The 20,006-nt window shown below is 44.8% G+C and overlaps 1 protein-coding gene across 3 annotated transcripts in view; it reads right to left on the minus strand.

Annotated features, from left to right (window-relative positions):
* The window catches only part of NAA16 (N-alpha-acetyltransferase 16, NatA auxiliary subunit), a 310,852-nt gene that overhangs the window by 220,885 nt on the left and 69,961 nt on the right, over positions 1–20,006 (minus strand). For all 3 annotated transcript variants that reach the window (XM_033947900.1, XM_033947902.1, XM_033947901.1), the window contains exons 5-6: positions 16,050–16,184; positions 2,984–3,137 (exon numbers count right to left, since the gene is read on the minus strand). In XM_033947900.1, coding sequence (XP_033803791.1) covers positions 2,984–3,137; positions 16,050–16,184 — 289 coding nt within the window. The remainder of the gene's footprint in view (positions 1–2,983; positions 3,138–16,049; positions 16,185–20,006) is intronic.

Here is a 20,006-nt window from a genome sequence, read left to right on the forward strand (position 1 = left end):
CTGCTCTTCTGGGACTGAGACATATATTAGTAACAGTAAGGTGAGGGTAATCTGGTAGGAATCATTGTTCAAGAAGAGGGTATAAAAAGACTGTGGGATGAAGGGGAGCATTTGCTGGAGGAAGAGGGAGGTGAGAAGGATCAGAGCCTGATCAATGTAAATAAGAGGGGGAGGTTGCAGGACTTCAGACAAAGGATAAGGCAGGGGAACATTATCCCCTAAATTTTATATATGGTGCCCAAAATTGAGTGCCCAATTTAATTAACAAACCAATAACTAGCAATAATTGGGTACTACAGTAATAATCCATTATTGAAATGAATTGGCTAAAATTAGGATTAACACGCTGAACACTATTCTGTAAAGATGCACATGTAAATCTTTTAGCTTGCACTGGAAACGGAGGCAGGGCCTTAGGAGGGGTACTGGCGCTTTGCAGTGTTCACTAAAGATTCATACAGTATTATAGAATAGAGGGGACTGGTACTTAACTTGCACAAGAGGATTTATACCAGGTTTCAGTTGGTGTAGATCCCTATGCCCAAAACTAGGTACGAATCCTAGTACTACCGTACATGCCATTTCCTATAAACAGCACCCAATGCAAAGCTCCATTTATAAAACAGCACTCAAAGTGTATATTTTTTGGTGCCCAAATTTTAGCACCATTTACTGAATCTAGTCTTATCCGTGTAAGAGAAGAGATTGGCATAAGATGTTTATACTAGAGAATGACACAAGGACAAATATGCCCCTATCCCCGCAGGAACTCAAATTCCCCATCCTGTCCCCACAAATTTTGTTGTTGTTCCTGCCCCATTCCTATAAGCTCTGCCTTAACCACACAAGCGTCTTATGATTTTAAAGTGTTTGAGGCTTGTGCAGATGAGGACAGAGTTTGCAGGAATAGAGAATAGGGAAGGACAGGAAAAGAATCCAGAAGACTGGAAGGTGGCGAACGTTACGCCGATCTTCAAAAAAGGTTTGAGGAGAAAGCCAGGAAACTACAAACCGGTGAGTCTGACCTCGGTACCAGGAAAGATAGTAGAGGCACTGATAAAGGACAACATCATTGATCACCTTGACGGACACGATCTGATGAGGACCAGCCAGCACGGTTTCAGTAAAGGCATATCTAGCCTGATGAACTTTCTGCACTTCTTCGAGGGAGTAAACAGATGGATAGACAAGGGCAACCCGATCGACATTGTATATCTGGATTTTCAGAAGGCGTTCGACAAAGTTCCACATGAACGACTACTTCAGAAAATTGCATACCACGGTATCGATGGTGAAATACTCACATGGATTAAAAACTGGCTGGAGCATAGGAAACAGAGAGTGGGGGTAAATGGACAATTCACAGACTGGAAGAGCGTCATTAGCAGGATGCCTTGCTGCAGGGCTCGGTGCTTGGACCCGGTTCTTCAACATCTTTATAAACGATCTGGACATTGGTACAACGAGTGAGGTGATTATATTTGCAGACGATACAAAGTTATTCAGAGTAGTGAAGATGCAGGGGGATTGCGAAGATCTTTAACGTGACATAATCAAGCTTGAGAAACAGGCATCGACATGGCAAATGAGGTTCAACGTGGATAAGTGCAAAGTGATGCATGTTGGGAGCAAAATCTTATGCACAAATACAGGATGTCCGGGTGGTACTTGGAGACACCTCCCAGGAACAGGAATTGGGAGTTCTGATCGACAAGTCCATGAATCCATCTGCACAATGCATTGCGGCGGCGAAAAGGGCGAACACAATGCTAGGAATGATCAAGAAGGGGATCATGAACAGATCAGAGAAGGTTATCATGCCGCTGTACCGGGCCATGGTGCGCCTTCACCTGGAGTACTGTGTTCAGCACTGGTCGCTGTACATGAAGAAGGACACGGTATTACTCAAAAGGGTCCAGAGAAGAGAGACTAAAATAGTTAAGGGGATGGAGGAATTGCCGTACAGTGAGAAATTCGAGAAGCTTGGCCTCTTCTCCCTTGAAAAGAGGAGACTGCGAGGGGACATGTTCGAAACATTCAAAATACTGAAGGGAATAGACTTAGTAGAGAAAGACAGACTGTTCACCCTCTCCAAGGTAGGGAGAACAAGAGGACATTCTCTAAAGTTGAAAGGGGATAGATTCCATACAAACATAAGGAAATTCTTCTTCACCCAGAATGGTAGAAAACTGGAATGCTCTTTCGGAGTCTGTTATAGGGGAAAACACCCTCCAGGGTTTCAAGACAAAGTTGGACAAGTTCATGCTAAACTGGTGAGACTGGACTCATTTGGAACACTGGTCTTGACCTAGGGGCCTCCGTTTGAGCGGACTGCTTGGCAGGATGGACCACTGGTCTGAACCAGCAGCAATTCTTATGTTCTTAAGGACAGGATGGGAAAATGAGTTCCCGCAGGGATGGGGAAAATCTGTCCCCATGTTATTTTCTAGTTCATACGCAAGAGATAAGGATATAAAAGCGATTAGGACTAGAGAATTTAATAATAAACTTATATTTCACCTTTTAATTTGATGGAATATATAAGGTGCATTTAATAAATAGTATACAGTATTTATACAAAATAATTAACAAAACTCCAAAGAATTAAAAACGAACAACAAAACAAAATTACAGTCTTAAAACATAAAAAATGTTCTGGAGTCATTTTCTAACCCCTGATGCCAGGTAATGTGCAAAATTTACAAAACCAAAAAAGGAAAGGCATCAAGAGCCTCAGGATATACAGACATTACATGCTCTCCCCATCTCCAATTTTCTATCAAGGAGCATCTTCCAAACCTGGACAAGCTGCAGGGGTTAACCATGACTTTGGTAAAGGAGCCCATGTATATATCAGCTCCCCCCTTCTATCAAACTAATGTCAATCCTGCAGCTGATCTCCATCATATTTAGGAAGGTAGCTAAGAAAAGGTTAAAAACCATGAACTTGGGGCACTATTGAACACATTGCTGTGTGCTTTACCTTTAATTTCTTCTACCATAAGTTTATCACATATTTGTTTCTCATAAGTTTCTATGTGATCCAAAGACTCCTGAAACAGATCTGCTTCTCTCATCACTTGGTTTTGGTACAGTATCAGCTCACTGTATTCATAGTCTATTTTATTAGGAGGCACCTAGAACAAAAATAAAACTGTAAGACCATGTAAATCAGCAGTAAGATTTTATACAGCCAGGTTTAAAGCAACAGTATTATGTGCATTATACTACAGAAGGGAGATGCAGCGACTTAAACCATCCCAATATAAACATTTTCATCTCTCTCAAAATGACTGCCCTAATCATAGGTGATATTTATTCCAACATAATCAAATTCTTGCAAGTTTTCCTTTATACAGCAAACCACTTGGAAAATGTAAAGTTATCTTTAAGGAATATACTACAAACTTGTGGTCACCTCAAACAGCAAGGCAATATTACTTATGGTTTTATTTCTCTGTAGAATTTATTTATTGGTATTATCCACCTCCTGTGTTTCAAAAAGCACAGTTACTTATCATAACAGAGGTTATCCAGGGACAGCAGGAAGATATTCTCGTATGTGGGTGATGTCATCCATGGAGCCCCGGTACGAACACTTTAAAAGTGCATCGCCACTTTAAGAAATTTAGAAAGTTCGCATTATCCCGCACTGTGCATGCACAAGTACCTTCCCACCCGACGTAGGCACACGGCTCCTCAATTCAATAAGCCAGCTAAGAAGCCAACCAGGAGAGGTGGGTGGGTTGTGAGAATATCTGCCTACTGTCCCTGGATAACACCTGTTATGGTAAGTAACTGTGCTTTATCTCAGGACAAGCAGGCAGCATATTCTCACATGTGGGTGACCTCCAAGCTAACCAGAATGGGATGGTGGGAGTATTGGCCTTTTAGGAAAATAAATTTTGTAATACTGTCTGGCCGAAGTACCCATCCCATCTGGAAAAAGATTCCAGACAGTAATGTGAGGTGAATGTATGAACCGAGGACCAAGTAGCAGCTTTGCAGATTTTATCAATAGGAGTAGAGCGAAGAACATAAGAACATAAGAAGTTGCCTCCACTGGGTCAGACCAGAGGTCCATCGCGCCCAGCGGTCCGCACCCGCGGCAGCCCATCAGGTCCATGACCTGTTAAGTGGTCCCTGACTTTCTTATAACCTATCTCTACTTTCTATCTATACCCCTCAATCCCCTTATCCTTCAGGAATTTATCTAAACCTTCCTTGGCACAAAATATAAGCTTGATTATACCTATAAAAATTGGGAAAATTTACCCCTCCCTCCGTAATTGGTTTTTGTAAAGTTACTAGGGCAATTCTAGGAGTTTTACCCAGCCAAATAAATTTTGTTAGAATGCTATTTAACTTTTTATAGAAGGACCCCTGAAAAAAAACTGGTAACATTCCCATTTGATAACAAACCACAGGCAATATCATAATTTTAATAGTTTGAACTCTCCCCCACCAGGAAAGATGTAAAAGACTCCATTGCTCACACATTTCTGTTACCTTCTGTAATAAAAATTTTTCATTCACTTTCATTGTTTCATCCAGTGTGTTCTTTATCCAAATGCCTAAATATTTTATTCCATCCTCTTTCCATTGAAAGGAGAATTTTTCAAATAATCCTTTTGTGCAATGAACATTAATAGGAAGAACTTCTGATTTGCTCCAATTTATTTTGTATCCTGAAAATTTTCAAAATTTCTCTATTATAGTGGTCTCAAACATGCGGCTCCCCAGAGACTATTTTGCGGCCCGCAACTGTCCTCTCCAATTCACAAGTTTTCCGATTGTGGAGAGGACAATTGCGTACAGACCGCGACTGCTGTAATTGGACTTGCAGAAGTCTCTCTGGAGGGAATGTTGGCAAATGGCTCGCGGTTCGCCTAAAGCAGGGGTCCCCAATATGCTTACCTTCCCGTCTCACTGCCCTCCCCCAAGCCACCACAATCGGGGAACAGGCCAGCGCCGAAGCCCCAGCCCTCCCCGCCTATCCCCCCAAGCCCGGAGCCGACCAATTCCCGCCACTCACCGTCAACTCCAACGTCAGGGAGGAAGCTCCAGGCCAGCCAATCGCTACTGATGCTGCCATAGCTTGAACTTTATGGGCTGTGACCTTATCCAGTAGCAGCCCAGCCTGAGCATAACAGAACGATATGCAGGAAGCCAGTTGGAAATCGTTCTCTTGGAAACAGGATGCCCCAACTTGTTAGGATCAAAGGAGATAAAGAGTTGAGGAGATGTTCTATGCGGCTTTGGTCTGTTGAGATAATAGGCGAAAGCCCACTTGCAATCCAGAGTGTGAAGAGCTGTTTCTCCTGGATGAGAATTAGGCTTGGAAAAAAAACTGGAAGCACAATCGATTGATTGAGATGAAATTCAGTGATGACTTTTGGTAATAACACTGGATGGGTGTGAAGCATAACTTTGTCATGGTGGAACACTGTAAAAGGTGGGTTTGCCACTAGCGCTTGAAGTTCACTCACTCTTCTGCAAAAGTGAGAGAAATGATAAAAACCTCTTTCCAAGTAAGGAATTTGAGATGAGCCATAGACATTGGTTCAAATGGAGGCTTCATCAACTTAGCAAGAACCACATTTAGATCCCAAACCACTGGAGATGGTTTGAGAGGTGGATGTGCCGTAAGAGGATGTGCAGTAAGAGGTTTACCATCCACTTGTTGATGAAAGGCAGTGATAAAACTGAGATGGACTCTAATGGATGTAGACTTGAGACTGGAGTCAGATAAATGAAGAAGATAATCCAAAACTAATGAAACAGAAATGGATTTCAGATCCTGGAAGAAAAATGTGTCCACTTTTGCTGGTAACATGGCTGAGTGGCTGGTTTTATGGAAGCTTCCAAAATGAGTCTGACAGGCTGAGAAAGGTGAAGATCAGTTGGATTCAGCCTGAGAGATACCAAGGTGTCAGTTGTAAAAACTGAAGGTTGGGATGTAGAAGAGAACCGTGACTCTGCATAAGAAGAGATGGAAAAAAAATCGGCAGAGGTATTGGTTCCTTAATATTGAATTGAAGTAGAAGGCTGCCTGGGCCACCTAGGAGCTATGAGTTTCATAGTGGCTGACTCCTGCTTGGCTTTGATAAATGTCTTGAGAATGAGAGGAATGGGTGGAAACGCAGAGAGGAATTTGTATGTCTAATCCAGAAGAAAAGCGTCCGCCTCCAGACGATGGGGAGAGTACAGTCTGGAGCAGTATTGGAGCAACTTGTTGTTGTGGAGAGACGCAAACAGATCCACTTGAGGCGTCCCCCATTGAGTAAAAATGGGATGGAGAGCTGTAGAATTCTGCTGAGCTTGTCTGCCAAGAAAGTCTGTTTCTCTTGAATGAAGACTGTTTTGAGAAAGATGTTGTGAGCAATCGCCCAAAGCCAGATCTTCTGAGCCCCTTGACAGCGAAGGAGAGAACCTGTGCCTCCTTGCTTGTTTATATAGTACATGGCTATTTGATTGTCCGTGCGAAGCAGGATGACATGGTTGACCATTAAATGCTGGAAAGCTTTGAGGGCAAAGTAAAATCGCCTTGTGTTCCAAGAGATTGATGAAACTGTTGTTCTCTGGATGACCAATGACCTTGAGTTTGAAGGCCATCCAGAAGAGCCCCCCAAGCATAAGTTGATGCATCTGTGGTCAAAACTTTTTGATGAGGAGGCATGTGAAAGAGAACACCTCTGGACAGACTGCAAGAATACATCCACCACTGAAGTGACTGTCGAAGAGAAGAGGTGACAGAAATGTGTCACAAAAGCGGGTCGATTGCCTGAGACCACTGTGAATCCAGAGACCATTGAGGCGTCCTAAGGTGAAGCCTCGCAAAAGGAGTCACATGAACTGTGGAGGTCATGTGGCCTAGAAGCATCATGCGCCTGGCTGAGGTTGACTGCAGCCAGGCCATCTGATATCAAAGCCGAAGTAAATTGTCCCGACACTCTTGAGGAAGGCAAGCCCTCAGCTGAGTGGTGTCAAGGAGAGCTCCAATGAACTGTAGCTTCTGAGACGGATGAAGCTGTGACTTGGGAAAGTTGATTTTGAACTCCAAGTTCTGGAGGAACAGTATGGTGCGATTAGTCACTAGAAGCACACCTTGAGACGAAGGGTCTTTGATGAGCCAGTTGTCTAGATAGGGGAAGACTTGAAGACCCTGAGACATCAATGCTGCTGCTGCCACCACCACCAGGCATTTGGTGAAAACTCTGGGAGAGGATGCCAGACCGAAAGGTAGAAACTTGTATTGATAATGGTGAAAGGCCACTTGAAATCTGAGATATTTCCTGGAAGCCGGGTGAATTGGGATATGAGTTTAGGCTTCCTTGAGATCCAGAGAACATAGCCAATCGTTAGAAACATAGAAATAGACGGCAGATAAGGGCCACGGCCCATCTAGTCTGCCCACCCCAATGACCCTCCCCTACCTTTCTCTGGGAATAGATCCCACGTGTCTATCCCATTTGGCCTTAAAATCAGGCATGCTGCTGGCCTCAATAACCTGAAGTGGAAGGCTATTCCAGCGATCAACCACCCTTTCAGTGAAAAAGAATTTCCTGGTGTCTCCGTGCAGTTTCACGCCCCTGATTTTCCACGGATGCCCCCTTGTTGCCGCGGGACCCTTGAAAAAGAAGATATCTTCTTCCACCTCGATGCAGCCCGTGAGATACTTGAATGTCTCGATCATGTCGCCCCTCTCTCTGCGTTCCTCGAGTGAGTACAGCTGCAACTTATCCAGCCGTTCCTCGTACGGGAGATCCTTGAGTCCCGAGACAATCCATTGGCCATTCTCTGGACTGACTCCAGTCTCAGCACATCCTTACAGTAATGCGGCTTCCAGAATTGCACACAGTATTCCAGGTGGGGCTAATGACTTCAGGCTTACGGCTGACGAAACTCCTGCGTATGCAACCTATGATTTTCCTTGCCTTGGATGAAGCTTGCTCCACTTGATTGGCAGTCTTCATGTTCTCACTGACAATCACCCCTAAGTCTCGTTCTGCTTCAGTTCTTGTTAGGATCTCGCCTAAATACAGTGGAACCTTGGTTTACAAGCATAATTTGTTCCAGAAGCATGCTCGTAAAGCAAATTGCTCGTATATCAAAGCGAGTTTCCCCAAAGGAAGTAAGAGAAACTCGCTTGATTCGTTCCCCCCCTTAGGCCACCGGCGCTGCTCCACCCCCCATCGAGAACTGGCATCACTCACCCTCCAACCCGTGAATGCCCACCCCCTGCACGAACCGGTATCCCCTGCCCACCCGCACAGAAGCCTTACCCCATCTGGCACCGGCACGCAGCCCATAGATGAGCTGGTGCCAGTGAACAAAGATCCTGCCTCTTGCCTGGGCCATGAGCCTTACCCCCATCTGGCACCGGTACACAGCCCACAGGACGTACCGGTGAACAAAGATCTTGCCTCTTGCATGGGCCTTAAGCATCTGCGCTCAGAGAGAGCGAGAGCCAGAAAGCCTCGAGTATGTGCTGATGCTCAAGGCCCAGAAGAAGCACGCTGATAGAACAGTTCAAGATTCTGGGAAGGAAGCTGAAGATGAGGACCCAGAAGATAGCGTTCTCAGAGATCCTACCAGTACCGAGGGCAGATGTGAAAAGGCAGGAGGAACTACAATCAATAAATGCGTGGATGAGGAGATGGTGTGAGGAAGAAAAGTATTACATGTCTGAAACAGAAACCCGAGGTGCAAATATACGATGGGAAGGATGTTATTAAATGAGAGTACCCAAGAAAGGGACTTGGGGGTAATGGTGGACATGACAATGAAGCCGACGGCACAGTGCACAATGGCCGCTAAGAAGGCAAACAGAATGCTAGGCATAATCAAGAAGGGTATTACAACCAGAACGAAAGAAGTTATCCTGCCATTGTATCGGGCGATGGTGCGTCCACATCTGGAGTACTGTGTTCAATATTGGTCGCCGTACCTTAAGAAAGACATGGTGTTATTCGAGATGGTTCAGAGGAGAGCGACGCGTCTGATAAAGGGGATGGAAAACCTTTCATACGATGAGAGATTGGAGAAACTGGGTCTCTTTTCCCTGGAGAAGAGGAGACTTAGAGGGGATACGATAGAGACTTACAAGATCATGAAGGGCATAGAGAGAGAGAGGGACAGATTCTTCAAACTTTCGAATAATAAAAGAACAAGAAGCATTCAGAAAAGTTGAAAGGGGACGGATTCAAAACGAATGCTAGGAAGTTCTTCTTTACCCAACGTGTGGTGGACACCTGGAATGCGCTTCCAGAGAGTGTAATAGGGCAGAGTACGATACTGGGGTTCAATTGGACAATTTCCTGCTGGAAAAGGGGATAGAGGGGTATAGATAGAGGATTACTGCACAGGTCCTGGAACTGTTGGGCTGCCGCATGAGCGAACTGCTGGGCATGATGGACCTCAGGTCTGACCCAGCAGAGACATTGCTTATGTTCTTAAATCCTGAAAACCCAACTGGATTGTGGCTCTCAAGGAGGGACTTTGAGACCCCTGTGCTATAGTGATCCCTGCAGCTGCCATTATCCTCTGCGGCACGGTTTCCTTTGCCGCGATCCTGACCCTGACATCAGACTAGGGGCGGGACCGTAGCAGAAAGAACATGCTGCTGAGGACGACGGGCAGCTGCAGAGATCGCTATAGCACCAGCGATACTGCAGGCTTCTGTATTAGCTTAAGTTGATAAGAGCGAGGAAGCTGGGGAAACATTCAGGCCTCTCCAACTGACACTCCCCCCTCAAGCAGGAGCAGCAGTGGACGGCCAGCAAGAGGCAGCGCTGCCGCTTCTGCTTTAGGAAGGCACAGGAGGAAGGATCGGCCATCAAATCGGGAGGCCGATTTTCCTTAAAACTGAATCGATTCAAATTGATTCACCTGATTCGAATTGGTGAATCAATTCAAATCGTGAATTGGGCAGCACTAGCCTATACTTTTCTTTAAACCTATCACCTTTATATCAAAACAGCAGAACCCAAGTTAGTTTCATAATGACAAAAACTGGGAAATGGGAGTAGCTTTAAAAATAACCCTAATATACATGTGCAAGAAAAACGACCAAAACTTATGGGAAACTTTTAGCCAGTCATGGGGTTTACATTTCCATCTTTAAGCTTTTTGGAGATTTTATTCTGCACTGACAAAATGAAGTCCAGTGGAACAAATGCCAAACTGCTTACAGATAGAAAACCAGAGCTGGCTCAAAATAACCTAAATGTAAAGAATAGAATGGTAAGCTACATATTATCTTTCAAAAAATTATAAACCAGATTAAGGAAATCTGTATGATTTAAATAACAAAATTAATACTGCTGCTATGCACAGATAAAATATTTATAATCTATATATATAAAATCGGAGGTATGTATGTGTGTATGTATGTATGTGTGTGTGTGTGTATGTGCCGCGATCACGCAAAAACGGCTTGACCGATTTGAACGAAACTTGGTATGCAGATCCCTCACTACCTGGGATGATATGTTCTGGGGGTCTCGCGGCCCACCTGCACACGTGGGCGGAGCTACAAACAGAAAATCAGATTTCACACATTTATGTCAATGGAAAAAATGTAAAAAGCTGCCAACGCAAAAACGGCTTGCCCGATTTGAACGAAACTTGGTATGCAGATCCCTCACTACCTGGGGTGATATGTTCTGGGGGTCTCGCTGCCCATCTGCACATGTGGGCGGAGCTACAAACTGAAAATCAGATTTCACCCATTCATGTCAATGGCAAAAATGTAAAAAGCTGCCAACGCAAAAACGTCTTGCCCGATTTGAACGAAACTTGGTATGCAGATCCCTCACTACCTGGGGTGATATGTTCTGGGGGTCTCGCGGCCCACCTGCACACGTGGGCGGAGCTACAACCTGAAAATCAGATTTCACCCATTCATGTCAATGGCAAAAATGTAAAAAGCTGCCAACGCAAAAACGTCTTGCCCGATTTGAACGAAACTTGGTATGCAGATCCCTCACTACCTGGGGTGTTATGTTCTAGGGGTCTCGCAGCCCACCTGCACATGTGGGCAGAGCTACAACCTGAAAATCAGATTTCACCCATTCATGTCAATGGCAAAAATGTAAAAAGCTGCCAACGCAAAAACGGCTTGCCCGATTTGCACTAAACTTGGTATGCAGATCCCTCACTACCTGGGGTGATATGTTCTGGGGGTCTCGCGGCCCACCTGCACACGTGGGCGGAGCTACAAACAGAAAATCTGATTTCACCCATTCATGTCAATGGAAAAATTGTAAAAAGCTGCCAACGCAAAAACGGCTTGCCCGATTTGAACGAAACTTGCAACACATCTTCCTTTTCAGTTTAAGAGCTTGCAAGTTCCATTGCATTCTCTATCACAATCAACAAATCACAGGGACAGACTATTACATACTGTGGAGTGGATTTAAGATCACCCTGTTTTTCCCATGGTCAACTCTATGTTGCATGCTCAAGGGTGGGTTCACCCAAGAATTTATATGTTCTTTCTCCTGGAGTTGAAACTAAAAATGTTGTTTATAATCAAGTTTTGTGTTTGTTGTATTGTATTCATTTTGTCAAATATTTCACATTATAATTTGAATATTGTACTTTTTATAAAGCTGTAAAAAAATAATTTCATTCACCACTATAAAGTATCTTTATTTGAATCCATTTACAGTGTTATTGCTATAATTAAATACCCGTGCAACGCCGGGGCATCAGCTAGTGAACTATAAAATTTTTGCTATACTGCAATTTGCTATTCTGCAATTACTGTACCAGACAGACCTAACTTCCCCCTCCCCCATTTTACAAAATTGAGATAGCGCAAGCAGGTGCACTGAATGCTCTGCGCTGTTCCCGACCCTCAGAGTTCCTGTGAGCGTCAGAAGCAGCACAGAGCACTCAAGCGCGCCTGCCTGTGCTAAAAAACACTATTGTAGTTTTGTAAAAGGGGGGGGTTAATTGATTTACAAGCTTAACCCTTTAATTGGCAGATGGTGAAAACGGCTGCTTTATGTAACTTGATGTTTAATGATATTCAACCAGTTACTTTATTGTACAAATAATAAAACTAAAAACAATGTCTATATCCTAATATCCATCCATCTTGGATATAAAATCACATAAAGAGATCCAAAACCTGTGATGTGAAAGTAGGCTAAGTCTAGGAATACCTAGAATGTCTCAACTAGGATTATAGTTTCGGCATCTGTAGATGTCTTCATCAGGGGATGAATGGACACTACTGTAGATGACTGAACACAAACTGGCAGTAAATATGGGTAAACGTACTGATAGCGAAGCAGTGTCTTTGGAGGAAAACTAAGAATAGAGTGAAGAAGAGAAAAGCAATAAGAAGTTATTTGTATATTTATTATATCAGATATAATGAGATCATGTCTCTAAAAATCTTTAGAGACATGATTTCATTATATCTATTGTAATAGATACACAAATATTTTCTTCCTAGCAAGGTTGAAGGACTCAATCATAGTGGTGAATGAGTAAATTAGAACCTGAAAGTTAATCGATGCAGCCAGCTTGCTAAAAGATCTCAAAATCGAAAAGCATAAAAATGTGAATACAGTAAAGTAAATCACTATGGAAATAAAAATATTAGGAAAATAAAGAAAATGTACAGGAAGACAAAAAATATGAGGAAAACCATGCATTTGAGGACACTCCAAAAACACAACTTCTTAGCTCTGCAAAAGACTAAGATCTGATGGTCCCACAAGCCAATCAGGTTGGAAGGCTATCATGCATGCGCAGTACAGGCAGTCTCAAGACTTCTGAACAAGTTAAAGTGACAGTACACTTTTGCAATGTCCATACCAGGCTCCATGGATGATATCACCCATCTGTGAGAATATGCTGCCTGCTTGTCCTAGGACAGCGATGGCGAACCTATGGCACGCGTGCCAACTGTGGCACGCGAAGGCCTTGCAGCTGGCACGCGCAGGTCCGCCATCAGGGCAGTACTACCAGGGGGTGCACAGGAGAGAGAGCTGAACGGGGACGATGGGGGACCCGCGGGGTTAAATATAACTCGAGCCGCGAGGCTCGTCTTCTACTCCGACTGCCCTGCCGCTCACACAGCCGATCGGAAATCTTCCCCGACGTCAGCGCTGACGTCGGAGGGAGGGCTTAAGCAAAGCCCGCCCTCTGACGTCAGTGCTGACGTCAGGGAAGACTTCTGGTCGGCTATGTGTGCGCGGCGGGACAGGCAGGAAATAAAAGACAAGCCTACGCGGCTCGAGCTACATTTTGCTGAGAAAGTTGCTAAGATGGGCTGGGAGGCAAACGGGGAACACAAAAGGGGGAGGGAGTGCGTTTTGGACACAAGGCATGAACTTGGGAGAGAGGAAGGGAGGGAAAGAGATGCTGAGGTGGGGGAGGGAATGGGTTTTTGCACACAGAAGGCATGAACTTGGGAGAGAGGAAAGGAGGGAAAGAGATGCTGAGGTGGGGGAGGGAATGGGTTTTTGGACACAGAAGGCATGGACTTGGGAGAGAGGAAGGGAGGGAAAGAGATGCTGAGGTGGGGGAGGGAATGGGTTTTTGGACACAGAAGGCATGGACTTGGGAGAGAGGAAGGGAGGGAAAGAGATGCTGAGGTGGGGGAGGGAATGGGTTTTTGGACACAGAAGGCTTGAACTTGGGAAAGAGGAAGGGAGGGAAAGAGATGCTGAGGTGGGGGAGGGAATGGGTTTTTGCACACAGAAGGCATGGACTTGAGAGAGAGGAAGGGAGGGAAAGAGATGCTGAGGTGGGGGAGGGAATGGGTTTTTGGACACAGAAGGCAAGGACTTGAGAGAGAGGAAGGGAAGGAAAGAGATGGTTGTGTACACGGGGAATAGAAGAAAGGAGAATTTTTGGTCATAGGGAGGGAGTGACATACAGACAGGGGCATACCAAGGTGGGGGTGGGGGCGGTCTGCCTCGGTTTTATGCCCCAAGGGGGTGCACAGCTGGCCACCCTCCAGTGTTCTCCCTAGGCTGGCAAACTGCGTCTCTTTAGCCACTTGAGTGCCACCGCCGCCATTGGGAACAGGCCGGTGCCAAGTTCTCCCTGCTTTTCCCTGTGAGGCCGACCAATTCTCACCACCCGTGTTAATTCTGATGTCGGAGAGGACGTTCTGGGCCAGCCAATCGCTGCCTAGCTGGCCCAGAACGTCCTCTCCGATGTTAGAATTGATGTCGAGTGGCGAGAGTTGATCGGCCCCGCGGGGAAGAGAAGCAGGGCGAACTCGGCGCCGGCCTGTTCCCGATAGCGGCAGTGGCAGCCTATTCCCCAGTGGCGGTGGCAGCATTTTCCCAATGGTGGTGGCATAGGGGAGGGCAAGGAGAAAGAAAGAAAGGGGGTGACAGGGAGCCAGAAAAAAAAAAAAGAAAGAGGGCTGGATGAAACAAAGAAAAATGGGGCACGGAGAGAGAGAGAAAGACAGGCATACAGAATGAAAGGGGGTATGGAGAGAGAGAAAAAGAAAGAAGGGGGCAGGATGAAACAAAGAAAAAGTTTGGGGAGAGAATGAGGTCTGGAGGAGAGGAAGCATACAGGAGGCTGAAAAAAGGGAAGAAATATTGGATGCACAGTCAGAAGAATAAAGTGCAACCAGAGACTGATGAAATTACCAAAGGTAGGAAAATGATTTTATTTTCAATTTAGTGATCAAAATGTGTCCGTTTTGAGAATTTATATATGCTGTCTATATTTTGCACTATGGCCCCCTTTTACTAAACCGCAATAGCGTTTTTTAGCGCAGGGAGCCTATGAGCTTCAAGAGCAGCGTGGGGCATTCAGCGCAGGTCCCTGTGCTAAAAACCGCTATCGCGGTTTAGTAAAAAGGGAGGGGGAATATTTGTCTATTTTTGTATAGTTGTTACTGAGGTGATATTGCATAAAGTCATCTGCCTTGACCTCTTTGAAAACCCACGAAATATAAATGATAATTAACATTTTCTCTGCGTACAGCGTGCTTTGTGTTTTTAAAATTTTATTGTTGGTAGATCATTTTGACTTGGCCACAAAGGTAAGGGGGAGGGAGGGGAGCTGCTGAAAGAGTCTACCTTGACGTGGTTGCAGGCTTACAAATCTTTTGGTCAAAGAGTGCGGCGACAGAGAAAAGTATGTGTGTATTCGGCCCATGAATGAAATCATTAAAACATTATAAATTGCCAATAAATTGAAATGAAAACCAAAGGATTGTGAATCAAATTGATTCTCTGACAATACAAAGATTCCAACCTTTAAAAATGATGTTACATAGTTCAGGCAACTTTATAAAGAGTTTTTAGATACTAAAATCTTGTTATTAAGGTTTAATTGACGTGCTGGCACTTTGAGGAAATTCTTTGGTTTTGTGCGGCAGTTTGGGCACTCGGGCTCAAAAAGGTTAGCCATCACTGTCCTAGGATAACCCTTTTTTACCTCTGGGAACAAAAACAACAATGAGAAGGATCATGGTTGGAACTCAAACATTGCAGGCATTAACTATGAGAACTCATAACGGATATAGTCCTTTTGTACTGGGAATAAATTTAAAAGCCAATGGAAATTTTCTTTTGAGATGTTATCATCCAGAAAATTAGCCACAGCTTAATCAAATGGCTCAATATTAAAAAACTTCTGGATAAGTGCTCAAGGTCAATGAGGCCTGTTATGAAGAAAATGAGACAAAAGGGAAACAAAATTGAATGACCAAACCTAACTAGCTAAACTACCTGGAAGAAAATCCACACTGACAGCAACAGTGAAGAAAAAAATTAATTTTAGCAGGAAAAAACAAACAGTGCTGTAAGGAAAACCAAAGAGTGACAATGCATCACATGACATCAGCAGGCATGGTTGAGAAAGCTTAAAAGCTTTAGAGCTCAAGAAATGTTCTCATACAGAGCTATATCAGATAACTTCACCCATGACTCGTAAGGATTTCTTTTGTTGTGTTTATTCTCAGAGAATAATTCTACCTTAAACATCAGTCATTACCAACTTGCATAAAAAGTAGTCAAAGATGACCTATTTCACTAGAAATAAATAAGGTAACTTACCTGCTGAGTTTTCCTAAACTCTTCTAGCAATTTCAATGCCATATCGTAGTCTTTCAGTAAATGGTATGCAATAGCATATCCAATCCATGAAGCCCTTTGGGTTGGGCGCAACTGAAGAAGTTGATATCTTGTTTCCTATTACAAAACAAAAAACCCACATAAAGTACTACAATCCAGCAACAATATTGTGAGTCTATCTAAACATTCCCTCTATTTGTGCACATACATACACAAAAATAAAACCAAATAGCACAGTTACTTACCGTAACAGGTGTTATCCAGTGACAGCAGGCAGCTATTCTCACATATGGGTGACGTCATCAACAGAGCCCGGATGCGGACGCCTCACAAGCAGACTTGCTTGAAGAAACTCAAAGTTTCGAGTCGCCTGCACCAGGCATGCGCGAGTGCCTTCCCGCCCAGCACAGGGCGGGTCTCCTCAGTTCAGATAGCTAGCAAAGAAGCCAACCAGGGGAGGTGGGTGGGTTGTGAGAATAGCTGCCTACTGTCCCTGGATAACACCTGTTACGGTAAGTAACTGTGCTTTATCCCAGGACAAGCAGGCAGGTATTCTCACATATGGGTGACCTCCAAGCTAACCAGAATGGGATGGTGGGAGTGTTGGCAATTTAGGAGAATAAATTTTGTAATACTGTTTGTCCAAACTGTCCATCCCGTCTGGAGAAAGTATCCAGACAATAGTGAGAAGTGAAGGTATGAACCGAGGACCAAGTAGCAGCCTTACAAATTTCCTCAATAAGTATAGATCTGAGGAAAGCTACTGAAGCTGCCATTGCTCTGACTTTATGGGCTGTGACTTTACTGTGAAGGGGTAATCCAGCCTGGGCATAGCAGAATGAGATACAAGCTGCCATCCAATTAGAGATGGTACGCTTAGAAATAGGATGTCCCATTTATTTGGATCGAAGGAAACAAAAAGCTGAAGAGTAGTTCTGTGTGGTTTGGTACGTTCCAAGTAGAAGGCCAAAGCACGTTTATAGTCCAGAGTATGAAGCGCTGATTCTCCAGGATGAGAATGAGGCTTTGGAAAAAATACTGGAAGGACGAAGGATTGGTTGAGATGAAATTCTGAGACCACTTTAGGTAGGAATTTCAGATGAGTACGGAGAACCACTTTGTCATGATGGAACACCATGAATGGTGGGCCAGTAACTAAAGCTTGCAGCTCACTGACACATCGAGCAGAAGTGAGGGCAATGAGAAATACCACTTTCCAAGTGAGATACTTCAGATGAGCCTTATCAATTGGTTCAAATGGAGGCTTCATGAGTTGAGTAAGGACAATACTGAGGTCCCAAACCACAGGAGGCGGTTTGAGAGGAGGTTTGACATTGAAAAGTCCTTTCATGAATCTGGAAACCACCGGATAAGCAGAGAGGGGTTTCCCTTCAATAGGCTGATGGAAAGCAGCAATTGCACTGATATGGACCCGGATAGATGTAGACTTGAGGCCAGAATTGGTAAGTGCAAAAAGTAGTCCAAAACAGAAGATAAGGAGGAATGCTGAGGCTCCTTATGATGAGAAAAACACCATGTAGAAAATCTAGTCCATTTTTGGTGATAGCACTGCCTAGTTGTGAGCTTTCTAGAAGCCTCTAAAATGTCTCTTACAGATTGAGAAAACTGAAGAGGGGATATGTTGAGAGGTACCAAGCTGTCAGGTGTAGAGACTGCAGGTTGGGATGACCCTTGACTCTGTGTAAGCAGAGAAAGAAAAACTGGTAGAAGGTATGGCTCCCTGCTGTTGAGGTGAAGTAGAAGGGAGTACCACCGAGGAGCAATCAGAATCATGGTGGCATGATCATTCTTCAACTTGACCAGAGTCTTGAGAATAAGAGGGAATGCATAGAGGAAGAGATTCGTCCATTCCAGAAGAAAAGCATCTGCCTCAAGGCGATGAGGAGAGTATATCCTGGAGCAGAACTGAGGCAGTTTGTAGTTGTGAGGAGCTCCAAAGAGGTCTATCTGAGACCTTCCCCACTGTGAAAAAATGTGATGAAGAGGCGAAGAATGGAGGGTCCATTCATGAGGCTGCAGTAGATGACTCTCAAGTTGTCTGCTAAGGAATTCTTTGCCCCTTGAATGTAGACAGCTTTGAGGAAGGTGTTGTGGCAGATTGCCCAGTCCCAAACCTCCAGAGCTTCTTGACAAAGGGAGGCAGATCCTGTCCCTCCCTGTTTGTTCACATAATATATGGCGACTTGGTTGTCCGTTCGAACGAGGACTACTGTGTCTTGAAGCAGGTGTTGAAAAGCCTGGAGAGCTTTGAGGATCACTCTGAGTTCCAACTGATTGATATGACACTGATGATCCGTACTGGTTCAGAGGCCTTGAGTACGGAGACCATCGAGATGAGCGCCCCAAGCGTAGGTCGAAGAGTCTGTCGTGAGGACCTTCTGATGAGGGGGCGTTTGAAAAAGCAAACCTCTGGAAAGATTGGAAGAGAGCATCCACCAACGGAGAGACTGCTTCAAAGAAGGAGTGACTGTGAAGTGTCGAGAAAGAGGATCGCAAACCTGCGTCCATTTGGATGCCAGGGTCCACTGAGGAATTCTGAGGTGAAGTCTGGCAAAAGGAGTCACGTGTACTGTGGAGGCCATGTGACCTAGGAGTACCATCATGTGTCTCACTGAGATGGAAGATCTGGAAGACACTGTATGACAAAGTTGAAGTAGAGCTTTCAGACGTTGCTGTGGAAGGAATGCTCTGAGTTGGACAGCTCCAATGAATTGTAGAGTCTGAGAGGGGTGAAGCTGAGATTTGGGAAAATTGATCTCGAATCCCAAACTTTGTAGGAACCAGGTAGTCTGTTGGGTCGCTACATTAACCCCTTGAGACGTGGAATCCTCGACGAGCCAGTCATCGATGTAGGGAAACACCTGAAGACCATGATTCCGTAGAGCTGCTGCTACCACTACCAGGCACTTGGTGAACACCCTGGGAGACGAGGCCAGGTCGAATGATAGTACTCTGTATTGATAATGCAGGTTCCCCACCCGAAATCTGAGGTACTGATGGGAGGCCAGATGAATGGGGATATGAGTGCGGGCCTCCTTGAGATCCAGAGAGCATAAACAGTCGTTCTGCTCTAGAAGGGGATAAAGGGATGCCAGGGACAACATTCAAAACTTTTCTTTGACTAGAAATTTGTTGAGAGCCCTGAGATCCAAAATGGGTCGCAGATCACCCGTCTTCTTCGGAACAAGGAAGTAACGGGAGTTAAACCCCCTGTTGTGCGGCTCCAAGGAAACTGGTTCGATGGCATGAAGATGACTCAGAGCTTGAGCTTCCTGAAGAAGGGCGGTCTGGGATGGATTGGAAGGATACTCTCTTGGAAGAAGCTCTGGTGGAATCTGAGTGAAATGAAGAGAGTATCCTTCTCTGAGTTCGGAGGTGATTGACATCCATCGGTCGTAAAAATGATGGAGACGACCTCCTATAGGGGGAAAATGAGACAGAGTCAGAACGGAGGAGGTTATGCTCTGTTTTAAACAGTCAAAAAGGCTGAGAAGCCTTAGGTGCAGCAGAAGGTTGGGGTTTTTGCTGCTTCTGAGGTTGCTGCTTCTTAAGAGGAGGGCGAGTGTAAGGAGCCGGCTTTGGAGCATAACGCCGTTGATAAATAAGAGTAGGGCGTGTACGCTTGGCAGGAGCTGGCTTTGGCTTAGGCTTAGGTCTGACAATTGAAGCAAAAGATTTTTCATGGTCAGACAATTTCTTTGTGGCTGCCTCGATAGATTCATCAAAAAGGTCATTGCCCTCACAAGGAATGTTAGCTAAGCGGTCTTGAAGATTAGGGTCCATGTCAATTGTACGAAGCCAGGCAAGACGACACATGGCCACAGAGCAAGCAGCTGCTCGAGCAGACAACTCGAAGGCATCATAAGATGACTGGAGGAGATCCAACCGGAGTTGAGACAAAGAAGCAATAATCTCTTG

The sequence above is a fragment of the Geotrypetes seraphini genome, chromosome 6 (genome assembly GCF_902459505.1).
Source record: "Geotrypetes seraphini chromosome 6, aGeoSer1.1, whole genome shotgun sequence".
In the NCBI taxonomy this organism is placed as follows: domain Eukaryota; kingdom Metazoa; phylum Chordata; class Amphibia; order Gymnophiona; family Dermophiidae; genus Geotrypetes; species Geotrypetes seraphini.